Genomic DNA, 19,237 nt, shown 5'->3' with positions numbered 1-19,237 from the left:
CATGATTAGCTCCTCCCGCCACGTCGTGGTAGAGGTGAACAGCTGCTGCAGGGGGGCTCACAAAGTACCATGTTAAAGGACAAGTACTGCTGCTACAAGCCCATGCTCTCAGGAGAACCCCCCACCCCAATAATCCCCAGTAAAGGAGCAATAAGAATGCGACTTAGCACCCGGCGTGACACCGCCTTCGATCTATTGAACTGCTGCTGCTAATGGAATTGCATGCACGCTGTTAAAACTGCACATCAAGCAAAGTTTGGTGGCTTCAGCGCTGTGGAATCCAATGAATAACTTACAGGAGAATAATCAGTGGCAGGGTGGAACGATCTCTGGCTGTTGAGGCTCGCCCTGATCATTAGCATTTCCTGTGTCAGCTGCTGCAGGTGAACTGCACCGTCGCACAAACAAGACCCGAGCCGTAAGTCCTCCAGTCCTCCACTGTTTTCTAAAAAGTCTCATTACTGATTATGGGGGAGCCAAGAGAAAAGATACAGTGATAACAAACTTGAATTCATTAACAGTGTAACGACTGATTTTAACAATGATACAATTCACATCATAACTTGTGTTTGCTAAAACGATTCCTGGTCGATTTTTGTTCATGTCGAATGATCCAATTCACAGACCTAAAATGGATCCAGGACAACTTTATCCCAAACTTTCACCAGTATGACTCAGAGATAAATAGCTGGTACTAAACAGTGCAGGGGAAGTTTTCCACAGTCATGTTTTAGTTTGATAAAGGACAGCCCACTCTAGTTCTTCCACATCAGAATAATCCAAAGGAGCATTATTAGAACATTCTACCACACTGTATGGTCACATGACTTGTTCAATTCAAAGTGTTTCCACACGTTGGACTGGAATGATGGTTGATCCGTTTTTCCGACACATTCTCACTCCCAACTCGTCACATATTGACGTTTGGTAAACTGCCCCTCCACTTTTAGAAATTGAGTCCCTAATTTGCTGTTTTTTGACGTCCTGGCTGTTCCCATTAAATCACGGGTCAGCCACTCTCCGGGTTGCAAACCTGATCCGGTCCAGCACTGCAACACAGAGCGCAATGGCACCCAAATCTGGTACCAGTACCCTAAACCAGTACCTGTTTGCGTCTAGTACTGCAACTGGTACCAGATTAGGCCTGGTACCATGTCTGGTACCGCATCCAGTCCACATCTGGTACCGCATCAGGTACTAGGTTACTGTCCTGGTACTAGACAGGTCCCGAGGACCAGTTCATGTCTGGTACCGCGTCCCGAGGGTTGTGGACCCTTGATTTCATGAACAGCCAGCACGTCAAAAAAACGTCTAGTTGGGGACACTCAAAATGTCTCAGAGTGACTCAAGTGACTCAGAGGGGTCTTAAAGCAGTTAGTGTTGTCAGTGGGACAGATTCCTCATCGTTCCAAATCCCCCAACCCAAACATGCAGGAAATACAAGGAGAAGATGGAGGGAGAGGAAAAACACGGCCGTGTGGAGGGAGGCAGGTCAGCTCAAGAAACCATTAGCTGCAGTGACTTGCTGAGAGGACTCTCCCTCGGCAGCCACACTAACAGGTTTGAAGAAGGGACCGTCTCCTGCCTGTAAGTGCTTATCCAGCACAGCCATAATCTGTCTCTATGTAGTTAACATTGGGAGAAAACAGAGCCAGAATGGGCTGGTGTAGGCAGAGAGCACCTCGTGCAGCCCTGGAAAATACAGATAAGAGCGCTTATGCCACACTTAACCAGTGGATGGCTTTGGACACGTCACGCTCACCTCTGTCCACAGTGAGCGGGCCAACTGTGGCAGTGTGGAGGCACAACATACAAAACATCAGGATGTGCAGCCCTTCAACCAGTACTCCCTCTCATTCCAAATCCCTGTTTTTGATCTTTCATTTCCTCACATCACTGAACATTTCTTTCTTTTTCATCTCATCCATTTAATTTGTGGTTTACTCCTCCGTTCCTAATTTTCCGTCTCTCCCGTTTCCTCCCTCCCTCAGTTTGCCTTCTCCTAATCTGATTTTTCTGCTTCTTTGCTTCGCTTTCTTTTCTTCCCATTATAATTACCCTCCCGTTTATTTTCTTCACTTATTTCAATCCTGTTGTCTTTGTCATCCGCCTTTGATGTTTCCATCCCTGCTGATGCTGTTTTTAATGTTTGACATAATCGTTTTATAACCTAAATATAATTTCAATCAGGGCAGTCCAATCCTGGTGCTTGAATTCTTCCACTCTGCCTGTTTTTCAGTTTTCGTTTTGTTGATTATCTGACTCAGGTGTGTCCATGTCCTGATTGACTGGGCACACCTGACCCAGGTAATGAGCAGCAAGAAGTGCAGGGGGAGATATAGGGTAATAAGAAATCTCAAGACTTTCAAACTTAACCCTTTGCAGGTTTGTGTGGTTTTGTTCCTGATCACGTCTTCCTGAGGAGGGGTTCTGATACCCCTCACATCCGTCTGGCTGCGGGAACCCTGAATGTTTTCTGGACTTGTTTTGTTCTTCCATGCCCCCACGTCTTAGGTTTTTGGGCTTCTGGGATCTGCCCTCTTGGGGAGGGGTACTGTAAGGGTTCTGTGGTTTTGTTGGGTTCGTTTTTTGGTCATGTTCCGAGCTTCCCTGTCAGCCACACCAGTTCCAAGGTAATCATGATTCACAGCTGTTTTCATTTCAGTTAATTCCCCTCAGCCTATTTAAGTTTCAGGTTTTTAGTCCATACTTGTCAGGTCTTCTGTCACCATGTTTTTGTTTTCAGTTAATTAAATGGTTTACTGTTCTGCCACCAAGCCCAGTCTCCTGTGTTTGGGTCCTTCATCCACCAGTTCCTGACACACTTTTTACAAAACACTGTTTTGTTCCCTTCCTGTTATAAATATCAACAATTGCTCTTTCCTCACAGTTTGTTTTTCCCTCCTTGACCCTTCCTGCTTTTACCCTGCCATGTTTCCTCCTCATCTTCCCCATAATTCATTTTCCCGTCTCCTCCCGTCTAACACTGATCATTTCCTAAGATAGACATGAAAAGGGACAAACGGCTTCGCCCAGACTGAGTAAATATTGTCCTTGTCCCCTCTCCTCTCTGGGTTGACATTACCATGAGCAATGAGTCATCCCGGTCTGAGTGAAGCACTCTCTGCAAGGCGTTTAATGGAAGATCACTATCCACCGTGGCACTGGATGGAGGCTCATTGGTCGGGTTATTAAAATGTCTTCTGTGAATGTGCCTCTAATGACAGGTCTCTCTGAAGCCGGGGAGACAAGCACAGCAAGCTGCGTGCCACAGTATTACTCCCCCATTAGAATAAATTAGCATGATCGGCCCTGTAGGAACCGTCTGCTGTGGCTGTGTAAAAATGCCACAGGGCGACCGCCTCCCATCAAGATAGGGACTGGAGAGACGACAGCCGCTAATCAATGTCTCATTAGGAGATCCACTAGTGCTAACAAATGGCAGATTTCTGTAGTCATTGGTTAAAACTAGCTTTCATGTGGTTGGTTCATCTAGGTCAACGCTTGCCAGTGCCAATGATTAACTCCTATGACTCATGCTTTTAAAGCTTGTACAATTTGTTTTATTGAAGTTAAAAGCACATTGAGGCATGGCTGCATTTTATTTAACAGCTGATTAATTACAACGTCCGCCCATGCACTTTTAAAGGGAGTTCACAGCTGTCATCGAAGGGCTAATGGACGTTAAGATCAATCCATTTGACCCGCCACCATTTCCTGCATTGATTATTGCAGACTGAGCAGATGCGGACGATCAGTCCAAAGTCAAAGCCTGCAAAAGTACATGTCAATGTGCAACCACTCTCCAGCAGCTCCTTGGATTCTCCTCTCCTTTATTCCTTATTATTTATTTGACTTCGTTCTCTGTGCCTCTGTTTAGTGCAGTGTGATTCACGTGTTGTTCCTCTTTCCCACTTCCCTCCAGGGAGAGATTTCAGATTCCAGGTGGATGGTCTGTGCCCCTGTTCTTGGCCGTGGACCTCGCCTCTGGCTTGTCTTGGCAGTGGACCTCGCCCGCCTGTCCCCCAGTCCTATATGGCTGAACTCTATTTAAATACGTAGTCGTAGAGTTATATAAGCTAACTCTTCTTTAACAGTCCTGGTAAGTCGCTTTTCTGTCCTGGAAAGGATCCCTCCTTCATGTGGACATCTCTGAGGCTTCTTCTTTGTTCCTGAATCTGAATCCTGTTTTTTAAGAAATTTTTCCTTACCAGGAAAGAGAGTCTAAGGCAGGGGTGTCAAACTCAATCGCACAATGAGCAAAAATCCAAAACACACCTCATATCTTGGGCCAAACAGGATAAACATTTATTGAGCAATCTAAAACTACATTTTTAAAACAATAACTTTTTAGGATAATTATGAACTAGATATATAGCATAACCTGCAATAATGCTAGTGTGAATGCTGTAAGCTGAATTTGGCCACTGAAGATGCTGAAATTGATAGCTGAAAATGCTGAAGCTGATTACTGAAAACACTAAAGCTAACAGAAAGCTAAAATATTAGCTAAATGCCAAATTAGCCCAAAAACTAAAAAAAAAAAAAAAAAAAGAAAAAAGAACCAAGGTTAGCCAAAACCGCTAGCATGTAGATGAAGTATTAGCTAAACTCCAAAATAGCCTAAAAAATCTTAGTAAATGCCAAACTAGGGCAAAAACCTATTAGAATGACAAGTTTTAAAACTTAAAAACTGCAACTTTTTAACATAATTATGAATAATAAAAGGGAGGAGTATTATTCCAGAATAAACCAACTTAAACCTTAAATAACTTTCAATATTTTAATCTCCATAAAAAAATATATGCTGTCAAAATTATACAAGTTAGAAATAAGCACAAGATAACATTGGGTCATTAATAACTATAAATTAAAATGATCTGGAGGACCGGATCTGGCCCCCGGGCCTTAACTTTGACACGTGGTCTAAGGGCAGGGTAAATCAGCTTAATTTAGTCTGCTTAGTTTAGTTTAGCAATCAACTACTGTTTATATTTTATGACCGACCTTCTGATTCTGTACAATTACCAGCATGAAGCCCAATGCGGCAATCTTTTTTGTGATGTTGGACTATATAAATAAAATTGAACTGAATTGACACGTGGCAGCAAAAGACCAGACCTCCTCCAGACTGCTGCTTAGTCAATGATGCGCTGGTGAGACACACCCCACCCAGACTCTGGCCCCCCCAGAGCAGCCCCAGTCCTCATAAACACCAACAAACAACCTGTCAGCTGAAGGACAAGAAATCCCATTTTCAGCATTAACTGCACTTTGTCTGAAAACTGACCTCTTCTTTGCTTTCAATGATGTTTTTTCCTCATTTACAAGTCAGATATTCTCATAAATTATTAAACACAACCCTGTTTGCAGAGCGGCAAACAAAACAACGCCACGCTGGCAACAGTATGTTTATGCAAACATTAGCTCTTAAAATCAACCTCTGGAAATGTAAAACAGAGAACTGGGCTAGCAGTTCACTGTTCAGGCTGAGTCTGAAAGCTGTCATGTTCCTTCAGAAGGTGGCGTTTTAACCCTAAAATTGGAGCTCCGGTGTTTATGGTCTTTGATTAACTAACTTTTCAACCATTAACAGAATAATTCCAGCAGATTGTGCATGAGCACAATTGAGACGCTTTTCTCCTTCACAATCTACTGGAATTATCGTGTAAACAGTTGAAAAGTTACAATATGCTAAAGATTTTGTGTTTAAGCGTAACAGACGACACCTCAGGTGTTAAAAGGTTAACAACTTCAGCCAGCTCGCTAGCTCGATACAGCACAGCTCGCTACAGAGGAGCTTGATGGTTTGTTACAATTGAGCTCACTAGCTCGATGCAGCACAGCTCGCTAGCATGCTACAGAGAAGCTTGCTAGCTCAATACAAGTGAACTCGCTAGCTAGATGCAGCGGAGCTAGCTAGCTCACTAAAGAGCAGCTTGCTAGTCTTGCTACAGCAGAGCTTTCTAGCTCGTTACAGATACGCTCTCTACAGCAAAGCTTGATAGTTCAATACAGCAGAGCTCCGCAGCTCGCTACAAAGAAGCTTGCTAACATGCTATAGCGGAGCTAGCTAGCTCAATACAGTGGAACTCGCTACAGAGGAGCTTGCTGATATGTTACAACAGAGCTCACTAACATGCTACAACAGAGCTCACTAGCTCGATACAGTGGAACTCGCTATAGAGGAACTTGCTAGCTCCTGCCACAGAAACTGTGGACAAACCCAATCGGTGCCCACATATTTCTGCCCACCAATTTGGCCTTGCTGGCTGGGCTCTGCTCCAAGTTTGAGTGGGAAAACATGCAAGACTAAAGCCAAACATGAAAACTTGCTGAATGGGAGATTTCTGGGACTTTGACATAAGAGCAACCATGCGTCTTGGCAGAGCAGACAGCTACATTATTGAGCAGCAGCATCTTCTAAAAGGGTCTGTGAGGACAATGCTGCTCACATGAGCACTGAAGCTTCGGATGCTGACCAGATTCATCCGATTTTCTGCTTGACCAACTCTGACCGGAGACGACTTCCAGCAGCAACAGCATCACGTTGAGATAAACTGGTAATGACAATGGTAATGAATGCATCCTTAACAACATTAAACAACATCCGGGACAGAATTAGTGGGTAGAGACCGGAGTACGGACGCTCATCCTGCGTATGATCTCTGCTGCTTCTAATGTAGACCTGAGACGTTTGCAGACTGAATCGCATGAAGGAAACCAACAGAGAGGCTTGCACTTATCGGTTCAAAGGAGTTTAGCTCAAATTAATTTCATCTCTAAGAGGCTGACCTCCCCAAAGTGTACTCAGCTCCCTGAACAAGCAAAGCTCCACCGCAGAAACAGTCAGCCCCCACACCGACCACGGCGCCAGCAAAATTAGAATTCACCACGAGAGGAGATCTGATCTGAACTGCATAATTAGAATGTATTGACTATGAATGAATCACAAGTCAAAGAGTGGAAGTCTTAGTTTTAACTGAGACAAGTTTAGATATTATTTCTGAATGCTGGATGAAGCCACCGGGATGAGCGGAGAAACGTCTCAAGAACATATTAACTCCAGATGTCATGACTCAACAAAAAGTTGTGAATTGTGCATTTAAATCTATAAAATGAAACTTAACACATCAGCGGATGAGGTCATAACTCAGCCCCACACCCCCCACCCCTCCAGTGTCACTTACCAATGGTGTAGCCTCGTTTGAGCTCTCCACATCGAGGGTTGCGGAGCTGGGAGTTGGTGGTGTTGTTTTCCTGCACCACGAGGCCGGTGGTTGTCTTGGCAACAGGCGGAGCAGCCTTGTTTTGGGGTGAGGCTGGAACGAGCTTTGGTGAAAAACCTTGGCTGGCAATATCCACCGACTGAGACTTCTGCTTTAATCTGTACGGGGCAGACAGAAGACAGAGGTAAGAAACATGGTTACCCCGTGTGTCCGTGTCGGACAGGAGAGAACAGCTGAGACCATCCGGGGAATTCAAGCACGTCTGGGCTTTAGGTTATAGATATCATTGTGTTTTTGCCACAGAAATGTAAGTGTGCAGGAAAACTTCCCTAAAGGAAAACACGGTAGAGAACAATTAGGTTCTCAGTTAGGAAAGACAGTTAGGAAAGACTTTGAAAGCTGAAACTGTTTTCACATGTGGTCTTTGAACTCCTCATAGATCTTCATGACCTTCAAACAGCCAACAACTGTTTAAAAGGCCTATTTCATGATTTTCTTAAGACTTTCAGAGTAAACTATATCCATTTATATGATTATTTATTACCTTTGGCACACTAAAGGACAAATTATTTATGAAATCGGAGTTATTTTTCTGATCTCTTTCTACCCGGACGTAAGACGCCTCGATCTCTGAGGCTCCGCCTTTCATTCCTTGTGGGTGCCACCTATTTCATGACATCAACGTAGAGCCTAGGTCAGGGGTCAGGGGTCTGCAGCTCCAGATCCATGTGTCTCTTTTATCTCTCCATGGCTCCTTGAACAATCATAAAATAAGTCATGGAGACTGCTGATCCAGACATGTCGACCATCAGAGTCAGCAGCTCCTGATAATGTCTGTCTAACCAAAACTACCTAAAGAAAACAAATAAACAAAGCCTGAAAACTAAGACTACCAAGATCCAAACTAAAATAACAAAACCCAGCAGAGTAAGACTGCTGAGGACAAAGAGGGGAAATGAACAAATAGCAATTTCTTTAAGTAAGGATTATTTAATTTGCATTTATTTAAATTGGATTAGTTAAACTTGTAAATTGATGTCTGAGGTTCACATAGATGATAAACTATGTATATGATCCTGTTTGGCACGGAGCACCTTTTATTTTGAAAATAAGTTATTTGAGCTTCTTTTAAACATAAAAAAAAAAAAATGACATTATTTTCACATATCACATATTTTTGATTTTCTTTGTGCCAAGAAAGGGAACATTCATATTCATAATTAAAAAACAGAAGGTCATGAATGCAAATCTATAATTCTAGGTTTTGATCAGTAGAAAACAAGCCCAAATGGCTCTTTTATTGTTAAAGGTTAAACCCTGATATAGGGCCTTGTCAGCATGTCTCTGTTTCACCCTCAAAAACAAACAACCTCCGAACTTTGGCAAAGATGGATGTGTTTATTGTATGTCTGCTTTTAGTAGCCGTGGCTAGCAGCTGAGCTAGCTGAGCAGCTAAGCTAGCAGCTGATCACCACTGGCTGAGTGGAGAAAGTGTGCGTTTGTGTTAGGGGGCGGGCAGGGCAGGCTCTTCCTGAAAGGGGCGGTTCTCACTCTGTGACATCAGCTCGTGGGGACCCGCTCGTTTTCGTAGGCATGGAAAACGAGCGGGTTTTAAGAGGATTACTCAGAAATGTGTCAACGGATCAAAATACCACTTTGGGGTGTTTATAGGGAAGAATGAACATTTTAATGGACTAAAAATTTTAAGAAGTTGATTTTGCATTGTTAAGGCTCTTTAACAGTTATGTTTTTATTTTATGATAGCAAGTAGGGTTGATTGATTGAGAAAATCTGATTGAACCTTAAAGTATTTTTTTTTGTTTTCAAAGCATTCCCAGTGGTCTTTTTTATTGTTATTATGCAGTTTTATCTTTTTTAAAGACTTAATTTCTGCAAAGCAACAAAAACTTATTAGAAAAAAAAAATTCTAGTTTGTGGTTGGTATGAATGTTAGGTGCGCTAATTTCCCAGCATTCCTTTGTTTACACTCTTTAGTTTAGTGATTACACTCTTTGTTGCTATGCATTCCAAACTAAACCTAAAGGAGAAAAACATATTCTAGTAAAAAAGTTCAATAGAATTTGATCAAATCTACCTACAGCACCAATCTGGATGATCCTGGTTTTACAAATAGAAAGAGTTAACTGCAGCAATCCCCAAATATCTCCAGGGAGGGCCAATCCCCTTCACCCACACAGAGAAAGCAGGTGACCCTAGACCAGATGATGTGCACCAACACATAAACAACAGCAGTTTTCACACACTTGAACGCTCCTGCACAAACTCTGCGAGTGAGAGATGAGAAGTGGCTGCAGGAACGGTTTGTGTCCGGAGCTGGGAAAGTCCTGAAACAGCAGCACAAGACTCCCAGCACTGCACTCCCTCTCACACACCCTCAATCATTCCAGCAGAACTGCTGAAGCGAACAGAATCTTTCAGGCCATTTCCCCCACATGCCCGTCTCCTCATGGAGCGCAGCGACATGCATGGCACAGCAGCTAACTGGATACAGGAAATGCATATTCTTCGTGGAAATGCTGTCTATCACAGAGAGCGACCCCAACAACATGAGGGAAACCAAAGGGGTAAACCCTTACCCACTAAAGACTGTTACACTGTCACAGCACAGCTGTTCACTTCAGAAATATTCAACCAAATAAAGGAAGTCAAAGGTTGTTCATATTTAAGTCCAGCGGAAGTTTCCACAAAGCCGAACGAAGTCGTGGGATGAATCAGAGACTATTTAGAGAGAGCACTTTGTTTGTTTGGATGGCACATAATGAGGATGGAGAATTAAGAGAAGCAGAGACCTGCTACCGCTTCTGTTAATGACGGTGGAGGGAGGGGGGTTGGAGGGGAGAGCATGTCAAACTGGGGGGCGTCTATCTGCACTCCCCGAGGAGCTGGCACAAATTACCGTCTCATCGGGAGAACAGGGGGCCTTCCTCCAGCTATGTTTCACTGAGCCACGAGGCCAAATGACAGCACAACACCACATGTATGTGTGTGTGTGTGTGGGTGTGAGTGTGTGTGTGTGGTAGGAAATAACTGGGAACGCGACTAAATTTGTTGATTTGTCTCAGACAAAGAAAAGTCTCGTAAACAGAAGAACCAACGTGTCAAGTTTACTCCTATTAATTACCAACCTCCTCACATTTCTAAGCACTGCGAGCTGAAAGCCTGCATGTGACAGGATGACAAATTGGACCAAACACAAACAAACACATAATTAGAGGAGCTAATCTTCCAGTAGCTGTTTTTAAGATTTGATGAGGATCTCAAACTGCTTTGGAGAACATACCTGGTCGTTTTCTGCTATCCCAACCTTTGCTTGTGTATAATCCAAGACATTAATGTAGGTTATATCGGACTCACAACAGGATTCGGACATTCACTCCATCGCCCAGGAGGCCAAAATCCAAAACACACCTTAGGTCACGGGCCAAACATGATAAACATTTAAGGAACACTCTAAAAGTAATTTTTTTAAACTTTAAAACTGTAACTTTTTAACATAAGTATGATCTAGATATAGAGCATTACCTACGATCATGATAGTGTGAATGCTGTAAGCTGAATTTGGCTGCTGAAAATGCTGAAATTGATAGCTGAAAACATTGAAGCTGATATCTATAAAAATGCTGAAGTTGATAGCTGAAATCTCCAAAGCTAATAGCTGAAACGCTGAAGCTAATAGCTGAAACGCTGAAGCTAATAGCCAGCTAAAATATTAGCAAAATGCTAAATTAGCCAAAAAAACAAAAAAAAAACAAAACTTAGGATAGCCAAAACAGCTAGCATGTAGCTGAAAAAATAGCCTAGAGAACTGAAAAAAGCCAGAATTTGCAAAACAAAACCAAAAACAAAACAAAAAAAACAGCTAGCATTTAGCCAAAATATTAACTGAACTCCAATATGAACTAAAAAAAAGAAAAAAAGCCTAAATTAGCCAAAACACCTAGCTTGTTGCTGAAAAAAAATTGATAAATTTCAAAATAGCCTAAAAAAACTGCAAAAAGCCCAAATTTAAAAAAAGCAGCTAGCATGTAGCTGAAATATTAGCTAAACTCCAAAATAGCCTAAAACATCTAAATGCCAAAATAGTCCAAAGAGCTAAGAGAATGTCAATTTTTAAAACTTTAAAACTGTAACTTTTTAACATAATTATGAATAATAAAAAGGCAGGAATATTATTCCAGAATAAATCACCTTGAACCTTAAATAAATTTTAGTATTTTACTCTCTGGGCCTTCACTTTGACACATGTGGCCTAGTGGATGAGTGTCCACTGTGAGACTGGAAGAGAGAGTTCAAATTGACTGTCAGGTCAGACCAACTGCCTCCTTGACACATTAAAGATCCACTTTCATGACAATTGTATGTTGAACATGCTCTTGAGCCATTTTCTCATGATGGAGGACACGTAAATAAAATTAAGATTAAAATTTGTATTTTTACATATTGCTTTATTCAAATCATTGTGAATCAGGAACAGATAAAAAATGGAGTTGGAAAAAAAAAACTTGTAGATATACAAACTACAATTGGCAGGCCACAGTCTCCCCGCTCCGCTCCATCCTGATTCATTCACTGTCAGACTAATAGTTCCATGAACGTCTTTGTTTTCCTCGTCTACCAACAGTCCTGCCCACAACCCAGAAGTGAACTTCTAATGAACTCCTGCAGAAACTGTCCTAGAAAACAACAGTTTTTTTCTTTTTAATTTCAACTAAAATCTGTATAATAATAATAATTAAAAGACCACTGGGAACACTTTGAAAATAGATCAAAAGATAAATGAGATAGAGTTGAATTAAGGGGGTTAAACCATCAAACTCTTCTTAACCACAGCAGTGACTACAGCTCACCGCTTCCCCGGAGGACAGGTCAAAGGAAGAAAAATAATTTTATGCACCCATATGACAAAACTGATGGGACTTTAAAGGGCCCATACCATGAAAAACTACTTTTTGAGCTTTTAAGTGTATTATACTGTTCATTTCTCACTATAAAGAACCACAAAGAGGTATTTTAATCCATTCAAACATTCCTGAGTAATTCTCTAAAAACCTGCACTCTACAGCAGCCCCTCCCACACCCATGAAAACGAGCAGGTCCTCACATGCTGATGTCACAAGTTGAGAACCGCCCCTCCAAGAAGAGTCTGCTCCGCCCCCTGGCTAACATTCTCTGCAAAGCTAGCGGTGATTAGCCACATTTTGGGGATAGACGCCTTTTTTGTTTTGTTTTTTTGTGGGTGACACGCTGACAAGGACGGCTTTAGGATGACATTATGAAATGGGCGGTATACTCTAGGAGCGACAGGCGGAGCCTCAGAGATCGAATTGTTTTACTTCCTGGTATGAAAAAAGCTCACAAAAATAACTCACATTTCATAAATAATTTGTTTTTTAGTGTTTAGTGATCATTTATATGGATATAGTTTACTCTGAAAGACATAATCATAGTATGACCCCTTTAATTTACATTTAACAAACACCAGAAAAGAACTCAAGAACTATAAATTTGGCAGCTGTTAAAAAATATTTAAATGAATCAGTTGACTTAGTTGGATTACCTCCGTTACATATTTTGTCAGCTTTTATTTGAATCTTTGTTTTCCTGACAAACATTCAGAGTTTGTGGCGTCACCCAGAGATTTTTGATCACATCTCTAGTCAGACATTGAAGCTGAGTGTGTAAGCACACGGGCCGTTTTAATCTTTTGTCCCAATGTTTTAGCAAATGATTTGCTTTACTTCCGAGGTTCTACATAAAGAAGTGTGTCATTTAAATAAGAGTGTCTTGATAATAAGAACAGGGAAAACCTCAGAGCTTCATTCAGCTTTCTCTGATAATCAGTAGTTTTATTTCATGTGAAACGTTCCTGTTATTTACAGACTTTGTTAAGGTTTTGTCTCAAAATGTTATCAAACTTCTACGACTCTTCAACATTACCCTGCAAACTTCAAGTGGAAAACTTTCCTGTTAATGAGATTTTCTTTTAATATTCTCAATTCTACGGTTAATGACATAACTAATCATGTTAAAGAATTGTTTTAGCTTGAATATTCAAACGTTTCCATTGAAACTATAAAATGCTAAACGCAAAACTGTATTGATAAATGAACAGAAAGTGAGTCAATCGTACACGTATGTTTAAGTTTTCTAACTAACTACAACATGAATACTAAAGTGATGAATTTTTAGGGTTTCTGTCCATCGATTTCTAAATCAGTCCTTAACCCGTAGGACTTTTCCAGAAACCTGTGAGGAGCTGCGTTGGTGTTGGCATTTCAGAAAGATCATTTCCCTCTCAGGTTTGAAAGCAGGTTCATGATCTGATATTTATTTCACAGTTTATTTGTGCTCCTCAACTTTCACCATCAGCTTATCGTTTACTGCAAATATAAGAGCTTTTAAAGTCTCTTTTCTCCACACCTCTGAATAGATGTCTCCCTCAACCTGCCCTTCTGTACCGGTGAAGCCCTAAATGAGTTAGTGTGGACCAGACTCCATGTAAAGAGAAAAGATGAGATCATGGAAGAAAATGAGGATTCAGCTTGGGTTCTAGTGAGGAGAAAAGAAATAAATGAGGAATTGTGCTTTCATGTCAGTCTGGGGAATCTTTTGTCTCAAATGTTGTATCCAAAAGACGAGGAAATCCTCCAAGAACCAGTTTAACAAACACATTAGCCTCTCCAGATGGGAATTAATACTATAGAACTCTGTCCACACTCTAGACAAACACTTTGAGGCTGTTATGTGTAAAATAAAGAGGATCAGTTTGCTTATGCACGGATGAAAGAACAAAAAATCCTCCAGCTTTTTCTTACCAAACATTAATATGAAGCTCCATAGGAAAACAAACGACGCTCATTATCTGTGGACAGTCAGAATGTAGACATCACTCTATTAGCTGCATGACAACCAGCCAGTTTGCAACAATGACAAAGTGTTTTGTACATACACAGCAACATCTATGGCACACGTGTCGAAGTCAAGGCCCGGGGGCCGGATCCGGCCCTCTGGGTAATTCTATCCGGCCCTCCAGATCATTTTATTTTATTGTTATTAATGGCCCGATGGGCTGCACGGTGGCGCAGTGGTTAGCGCTCTCGCCTCACAGCGAGAAGGCCCCGGTTCGACTCCCGGCTGGGGGATTTGGGACCTTTCTGTGTGGAGTTTGCATGTTCTCCCCGTGCATGCGTGGGTTTTCACCGGGGACTCCGGCTTCCTCCCACCGTCCAAAAACATGCTTCATAGGTTAATTGGTGGCTCTAAATTGCCCCTAGGTGTGAATGTGAGAGTGAATGTGTGTGATTGAGGCTCTGTGACAGACTGGCGACCTGTCCAGGGTGAACCCCGCCTTCGCCCATCGGTGGCCGGGATAGGCTCCGGCACCCCCGCGACCCCGAAAGGGAAGAAGCGGTCAAGAAAGTGGATGGATGAATGGATAATGGCCCGATGTTATCTTGCGCTCATTTCTAACTTGTATAATTTTGACAAAATATATTTCTATGAAGAGTAAAATATTGAAAGTTATTTAAGGTTTAAATTGATTTATTCTGAAAAAAATATTCCTGCCTTTTTATTATTCATAATAATTTTAAAAAGTTACAGTTTTAAAGTTTTAAAAATTGGCATTCTGTTAGCTTTTTGGACCATTTTGGCATTTACTAAGATTTTTTTGGCTGTTTTGGAGTTTAGCTAATATTTCAGCTACATGCTAGCTGTTTTGGATAATTTAGGCTTTTTTTTTCATTTTTTTAGGATATTTTGAAATTTAGCATTTTTTTCAGCTACATGTTAGATGTTTTAGCTAACATAAGTTTTTTTTTCTTTTTAGTTTTTAAAGCCAATTTGGCATTTAGAAAAAATATTTTATCTGGCTATCAGCTTCAGTGAATTCAGCTATTAGCTTTAATGTTTTCAGCTATCAGCTTCAGCGTTTGTAGTTATCAATTTCAGCATCTTCAGCTGCCAAATTCAGCTTCCAGCATTCACACTAGCATTATCACAGGTAATACTATATATATAGTTCATAATGATGTTAAAAAGTTACGGTATAAAAGTTTTATAAATATAGTTTTAGAGTGTTCAATAAATGTTTATCCTGCTCAGCCCGCGACCTAAGGTGTGTTTTGGATTTTGGCCCCCTGTGTGATCGAGTTTGAGACTCCTGCTCTATGGCTTCTTATAAGCTGAAACCTTTCTCACTAACTAGCTGTTGGTCGTTTGTTTATGACTTCACTTTAAGCAGACAGTGAACAAAAAATTATTGAAAAGCAAGACATCAAAGAAAACTAAATGTAAAGACTTTCCGTTAAAGATTAATGTTTAAAAAGGAAGGTGGAGGATAACTTGTTACCTCATGGGGAGGAGGATCTGGATCTCCAGGAGATGTTTTTCTGTACAGTGAAGAAAAGGTGGAGCATGATGCCGACTTTCTTCCTACTGTAGACCTACCTCTGCTGTTCTGTCACTGCATTGTTTTTTGTAGATTAGGCTTGATACCAAACACAGATTTGAGTACATCTTCATTTTTAACCTTGACACTACATTCACTGTTATTCACCTTTCTGCTCCCTTATGATGCACATGAAGGAAGGCCTGTGCGGCATCAGGGACCAAAAGAACTGCCACATGTTTGCAAATGTGCATTTATTGAATGCAGTTTTTTGTGCTGTCACTTATTAAATTTTTGTGCAAATAATTACCTATGACCTTTAATTAATGAATCTATTTGTATTCTAACAGAATACTTGAAGTAAAAAGCCAAATTTTAGGGTATTTTCATTGAAATTTGTGACATTCTGGATGCAGTAAAAGATCAAAATACAACTAAAAACTGGCTTTTCGAAGATTTCTTATCATAAAAAAGTGCAGAAAGAGTAGGCCCCAGTGGGTTTGTCCACAGTTTCTGAACATTTTAACTTTGTGAAGTTGGTGGCGTCATATCTGGCATTTAGAAAAATGAAGTGGCGAGAATCTTGTCTGAATTACCTTTAAAATCCAGGGCACTAGATAGTCCTGTACTGTATAGTTTTTTAGTAGTTAGGGGGGGATTCGGACACAACCCAAGAGTCCATTCCTTCTCTGTCCTCGTGAGGAGGGCGGCCAGAACATTTTTGGAGGGTGTGAAGTGGTCAGAATGCTGATCTGGAGCTGTGACTCCTCTATCCATCTCTGCTGAAAGCTCACGAGCCCCCATGAAGAATGGATCTCCATCTGTGAGCAAATCCCTCTACAAAAGCAAGAGGAGGGCCGGCCCAGACGAGGACAAAAAGATGCAGCCGTTTTGTTTTCCCGCCTTTGTAATGATCTGACCTGGGACAGGAAGAAGTGAGATATTTGCAGCCCTGCCAAAGTGGCACAGCTTACGTTATCCGACTCCACAGAGAACTACGTGCTCTGGCAGAGGATGCATCAACAACAGAAAATTTGGGGCTGAATCCAAACACGATTATCACTTTTCGACTAAGAGGGATTATCCTGCAAAAACGAGGCTGTGTCTGCATTGCTTCCATCTCTCCTCTCCGCTCCACATCCCTGTCGTTCCCCTGCAAAAATACTCGCACATTATAGTGGGATTTGGTGTTGTGCATGAAGCAGCAGGAGGGATGCTGGGCAGAATAAAGGTGAGTGTTGGTGATGCAACACTCATAGTAGTGCTAGTGAAATGACCCGACTGACAGCCATCAGGCTTCAATAGTCCAGAGTTGGGCTGTGGCGATTGGTCGACTAATCGACTATTAAAATAGTCAACAACTAATTTAATAGTTGATTAGTTGTTCCTTTATATTATATGGAGTCAGAGTGTAGTAGAGTGGAAAGTTATAATGTCATTCTGCTAGCTTTTTGGACTATTTTGTCATTTATTAAGTTTTTTTAGACTATTTTGGAGTTAAGCTAACATCTCAGATACATGCTAGCTGTTTTGGCTAATTTAGGATTTTTTCTGTTTTTTAAGATAATTTAGAGTTTAGCTAATATTTATGCTGGATGCAAGCTATTTTGGCTAATTATTATTATTAACATTTATTTAACCAGGGTGGATCCCATTGAGATTTAAAACCACTTTTCCAAGGCCCTGGGGAAGAATCAATACAAGAATAAAATACATCAAAAGTTAAGCATATACAACAGAATTACAATGCTGGTTAAAATTTCGTATAAATTAATTAGATAAAACATGTACGATTTAAAGAAGCAGTCTCAAGTGTTCTTAATCTAGATTTAAAAGCATTTATGGAGATAAGTTCGTAGCGAATATTTCAGCTACATGCTAGCTATTTTGGCTAATTTAGGCTTTTATTTTTTTTTTTATTTTTTTTAGGCTAATTTGGAGTTTAGCTAATATTTCAGCTGCAATCTAGCTGTTTTAGCTAACAGGCTATTTTCCGTTTTTTAGGCTAATTTGGCATTCAACTAGTATTTTAGCTGGCTTTCAGCTTCAGCGATTTTAGCTATCAATTTCAGCATCTTCAGCCATCAGCACTAGTATCTTCACCAGTCAAATTCAGCTCACACCATTCACACTAGCATTATCTCAGGTAATGTTATATATCTAGTTTCTAGTTAGTTTAAACCTAATGATAGTTAAGACGTGTCCTTTACATCCAGTTTGGTGATGACCCGATTAGTCGACTAATCGAAAAAAAATAATCGGGGATTAGTCGACTATTAAAATAATCGTTTGTGGCAGCACTAGTCCCAAGATCTAAAGTGGTTCTAGAAAGAAACAGGAAATAGAAGTCACTAATATTGTTCATTTCTACATGCTGAAAGCTTCTCTTCCAATGTGTAAAAGATATTTACTACAAGGTGAAAAAGAACTCCATAAAAACATTTACATAAAACGTTTTTATTCTTTCTCTCATTATGTCTATAAATATGTTTTCTAACAGTTCCATTTTCTGTTGCATAACAATGGACACAAACAATAACACACATTTAGCGCTCAACAGGTTTGCTAGAATGGATGTGATTTATTAAAAATATAAAGCGTCGTCCTCCGGTAAACACAGTAAACCAGCCGTCCTGACCTTTTCCCTCGAGTTGAATAAATCCAAACGAAAGCTGCGATGAGCAACTTCTGACTTGATTTTTGAGCTGTCATTGCTCAACAGAAAAGAACCAAGACGGTAAATAAAAAGAGGAAAATGCCGAGGACCTTTTAGTCTACACTTCAGAACACAAGTAGGAAGCATCTGTTGCTAAATGATGATAAGCAGGAGAAAAGGCTTCTGCTAAAGACGCTCTGAAAGAAGAAGAGAGGGAAAATCTTAAAGGAGTTGAACATCTTAAGGCAGGGGTGTCAACATACGGCCCGCGGGCCCTACTCAGCCCACCAGAGGGTTTAATCCGGCCGTCAAGAAGAGAAAAACTTATAAGAGTGTTGGAAAAAAAAGCACGTTTGTTGCCCTTTCCTGTGGCAAGTTATGGTTCTTTAAAGAAATGACCGCAATGCACAATCCCGCCACTAGGGGAAGCAAAGGAAAAGATTTACTGTCATAACAAGAGATTAAGAAAAAATTATAACAAGCAATGTAATAGTGAGTGATTAGGCTTGTTAATAAGGTTGTTTGACACATTTTATTTCATCTGAGAAAAAAAAATCAAAACAAAAACAAAGCTACAGGTAAGATGACCACGGGTTATTGTGCTGTCATGTCACTGGTCCGGCCCACTTAAGATCAGACAGGGTTGAATGTGGCCCCTGAACCGAAATGAGTGTGACACCCCTGTCTTAAGGGAAAACGTAGAAGTGGAAGTATTAAGGCAGCACCCGATTTGAGCTGTACCAGATCTCCCAGTGATGTTCACGTGATAAATGCTGACAAATACAATCATTGATGTGTTTATGTTTTATCTGGGGTCCCGACATAGAAAGTAAATCTTAAAGTGCCACTCCAATTATCTTTGGATCTATTATAAAGTGATCTTTTAATTATGATGATGATACTTTTAGCCAAAATCTAAAACCTGTGTTGTTTTCTGGGACA

The 19,237-nt window shown here is 40.8% G+C and overlaps 1 protein-coding gene and 1 long non-coding RNA gene across 3 annotated transcripts in view; one reads left to right on the top strand and one right to left on the bottom strand.

Moving 5' to 3' along the window:
• oxr1a (oxidation resistance 1a) overlaps positions 1-19,237 on the bottom strand; it is a 219,761-nt gene that overhangs the window by 108,128 nt on the left and 92,396 nt on the right. For both annotated transcript variants that reach the window (XM_024267094.2, XM_024267097.2), the window contains exon 3: positions 7,191-7,387. In XM_024267094.2, coding sequence (XP_024122862.1) covers positions 7,191-7,387 — 197 coding nt within the window. The remainder of the gene's footprint in view (positions 1-7,190; positions 7,388-19,237) is intronic.
• Positions 7,282-13,845, top strand: LOC112143256. The gene is made up of 3 exons (XR_002918706.2): positions 7,282-7,413; positions 13,482-13,549; positions 13,681-13,845. It is a non-coding gene; the product is annotated as an uncharacterized LOC112143256 (long non-coding RNA).

Source organism: Oryzias melastigma, linkage group LG16, assembly GCF_002922805.2.
Source record: "Oryzias melastigma strain HK-1 linkage group LG16, ASM292280v2, whole genome shotgun sequence".
Lineage (NCBI taxonomy): Eukaryota > Metazoa > Chordata > Actinopteri > Beloniformes > Adrianichthyidae > Oryzias > Oryzias melastigma.
Note: the sequence above shows the minus strand (reverse complement) of the source record. Positions and strands in the feature narration are given on the sequence as shown.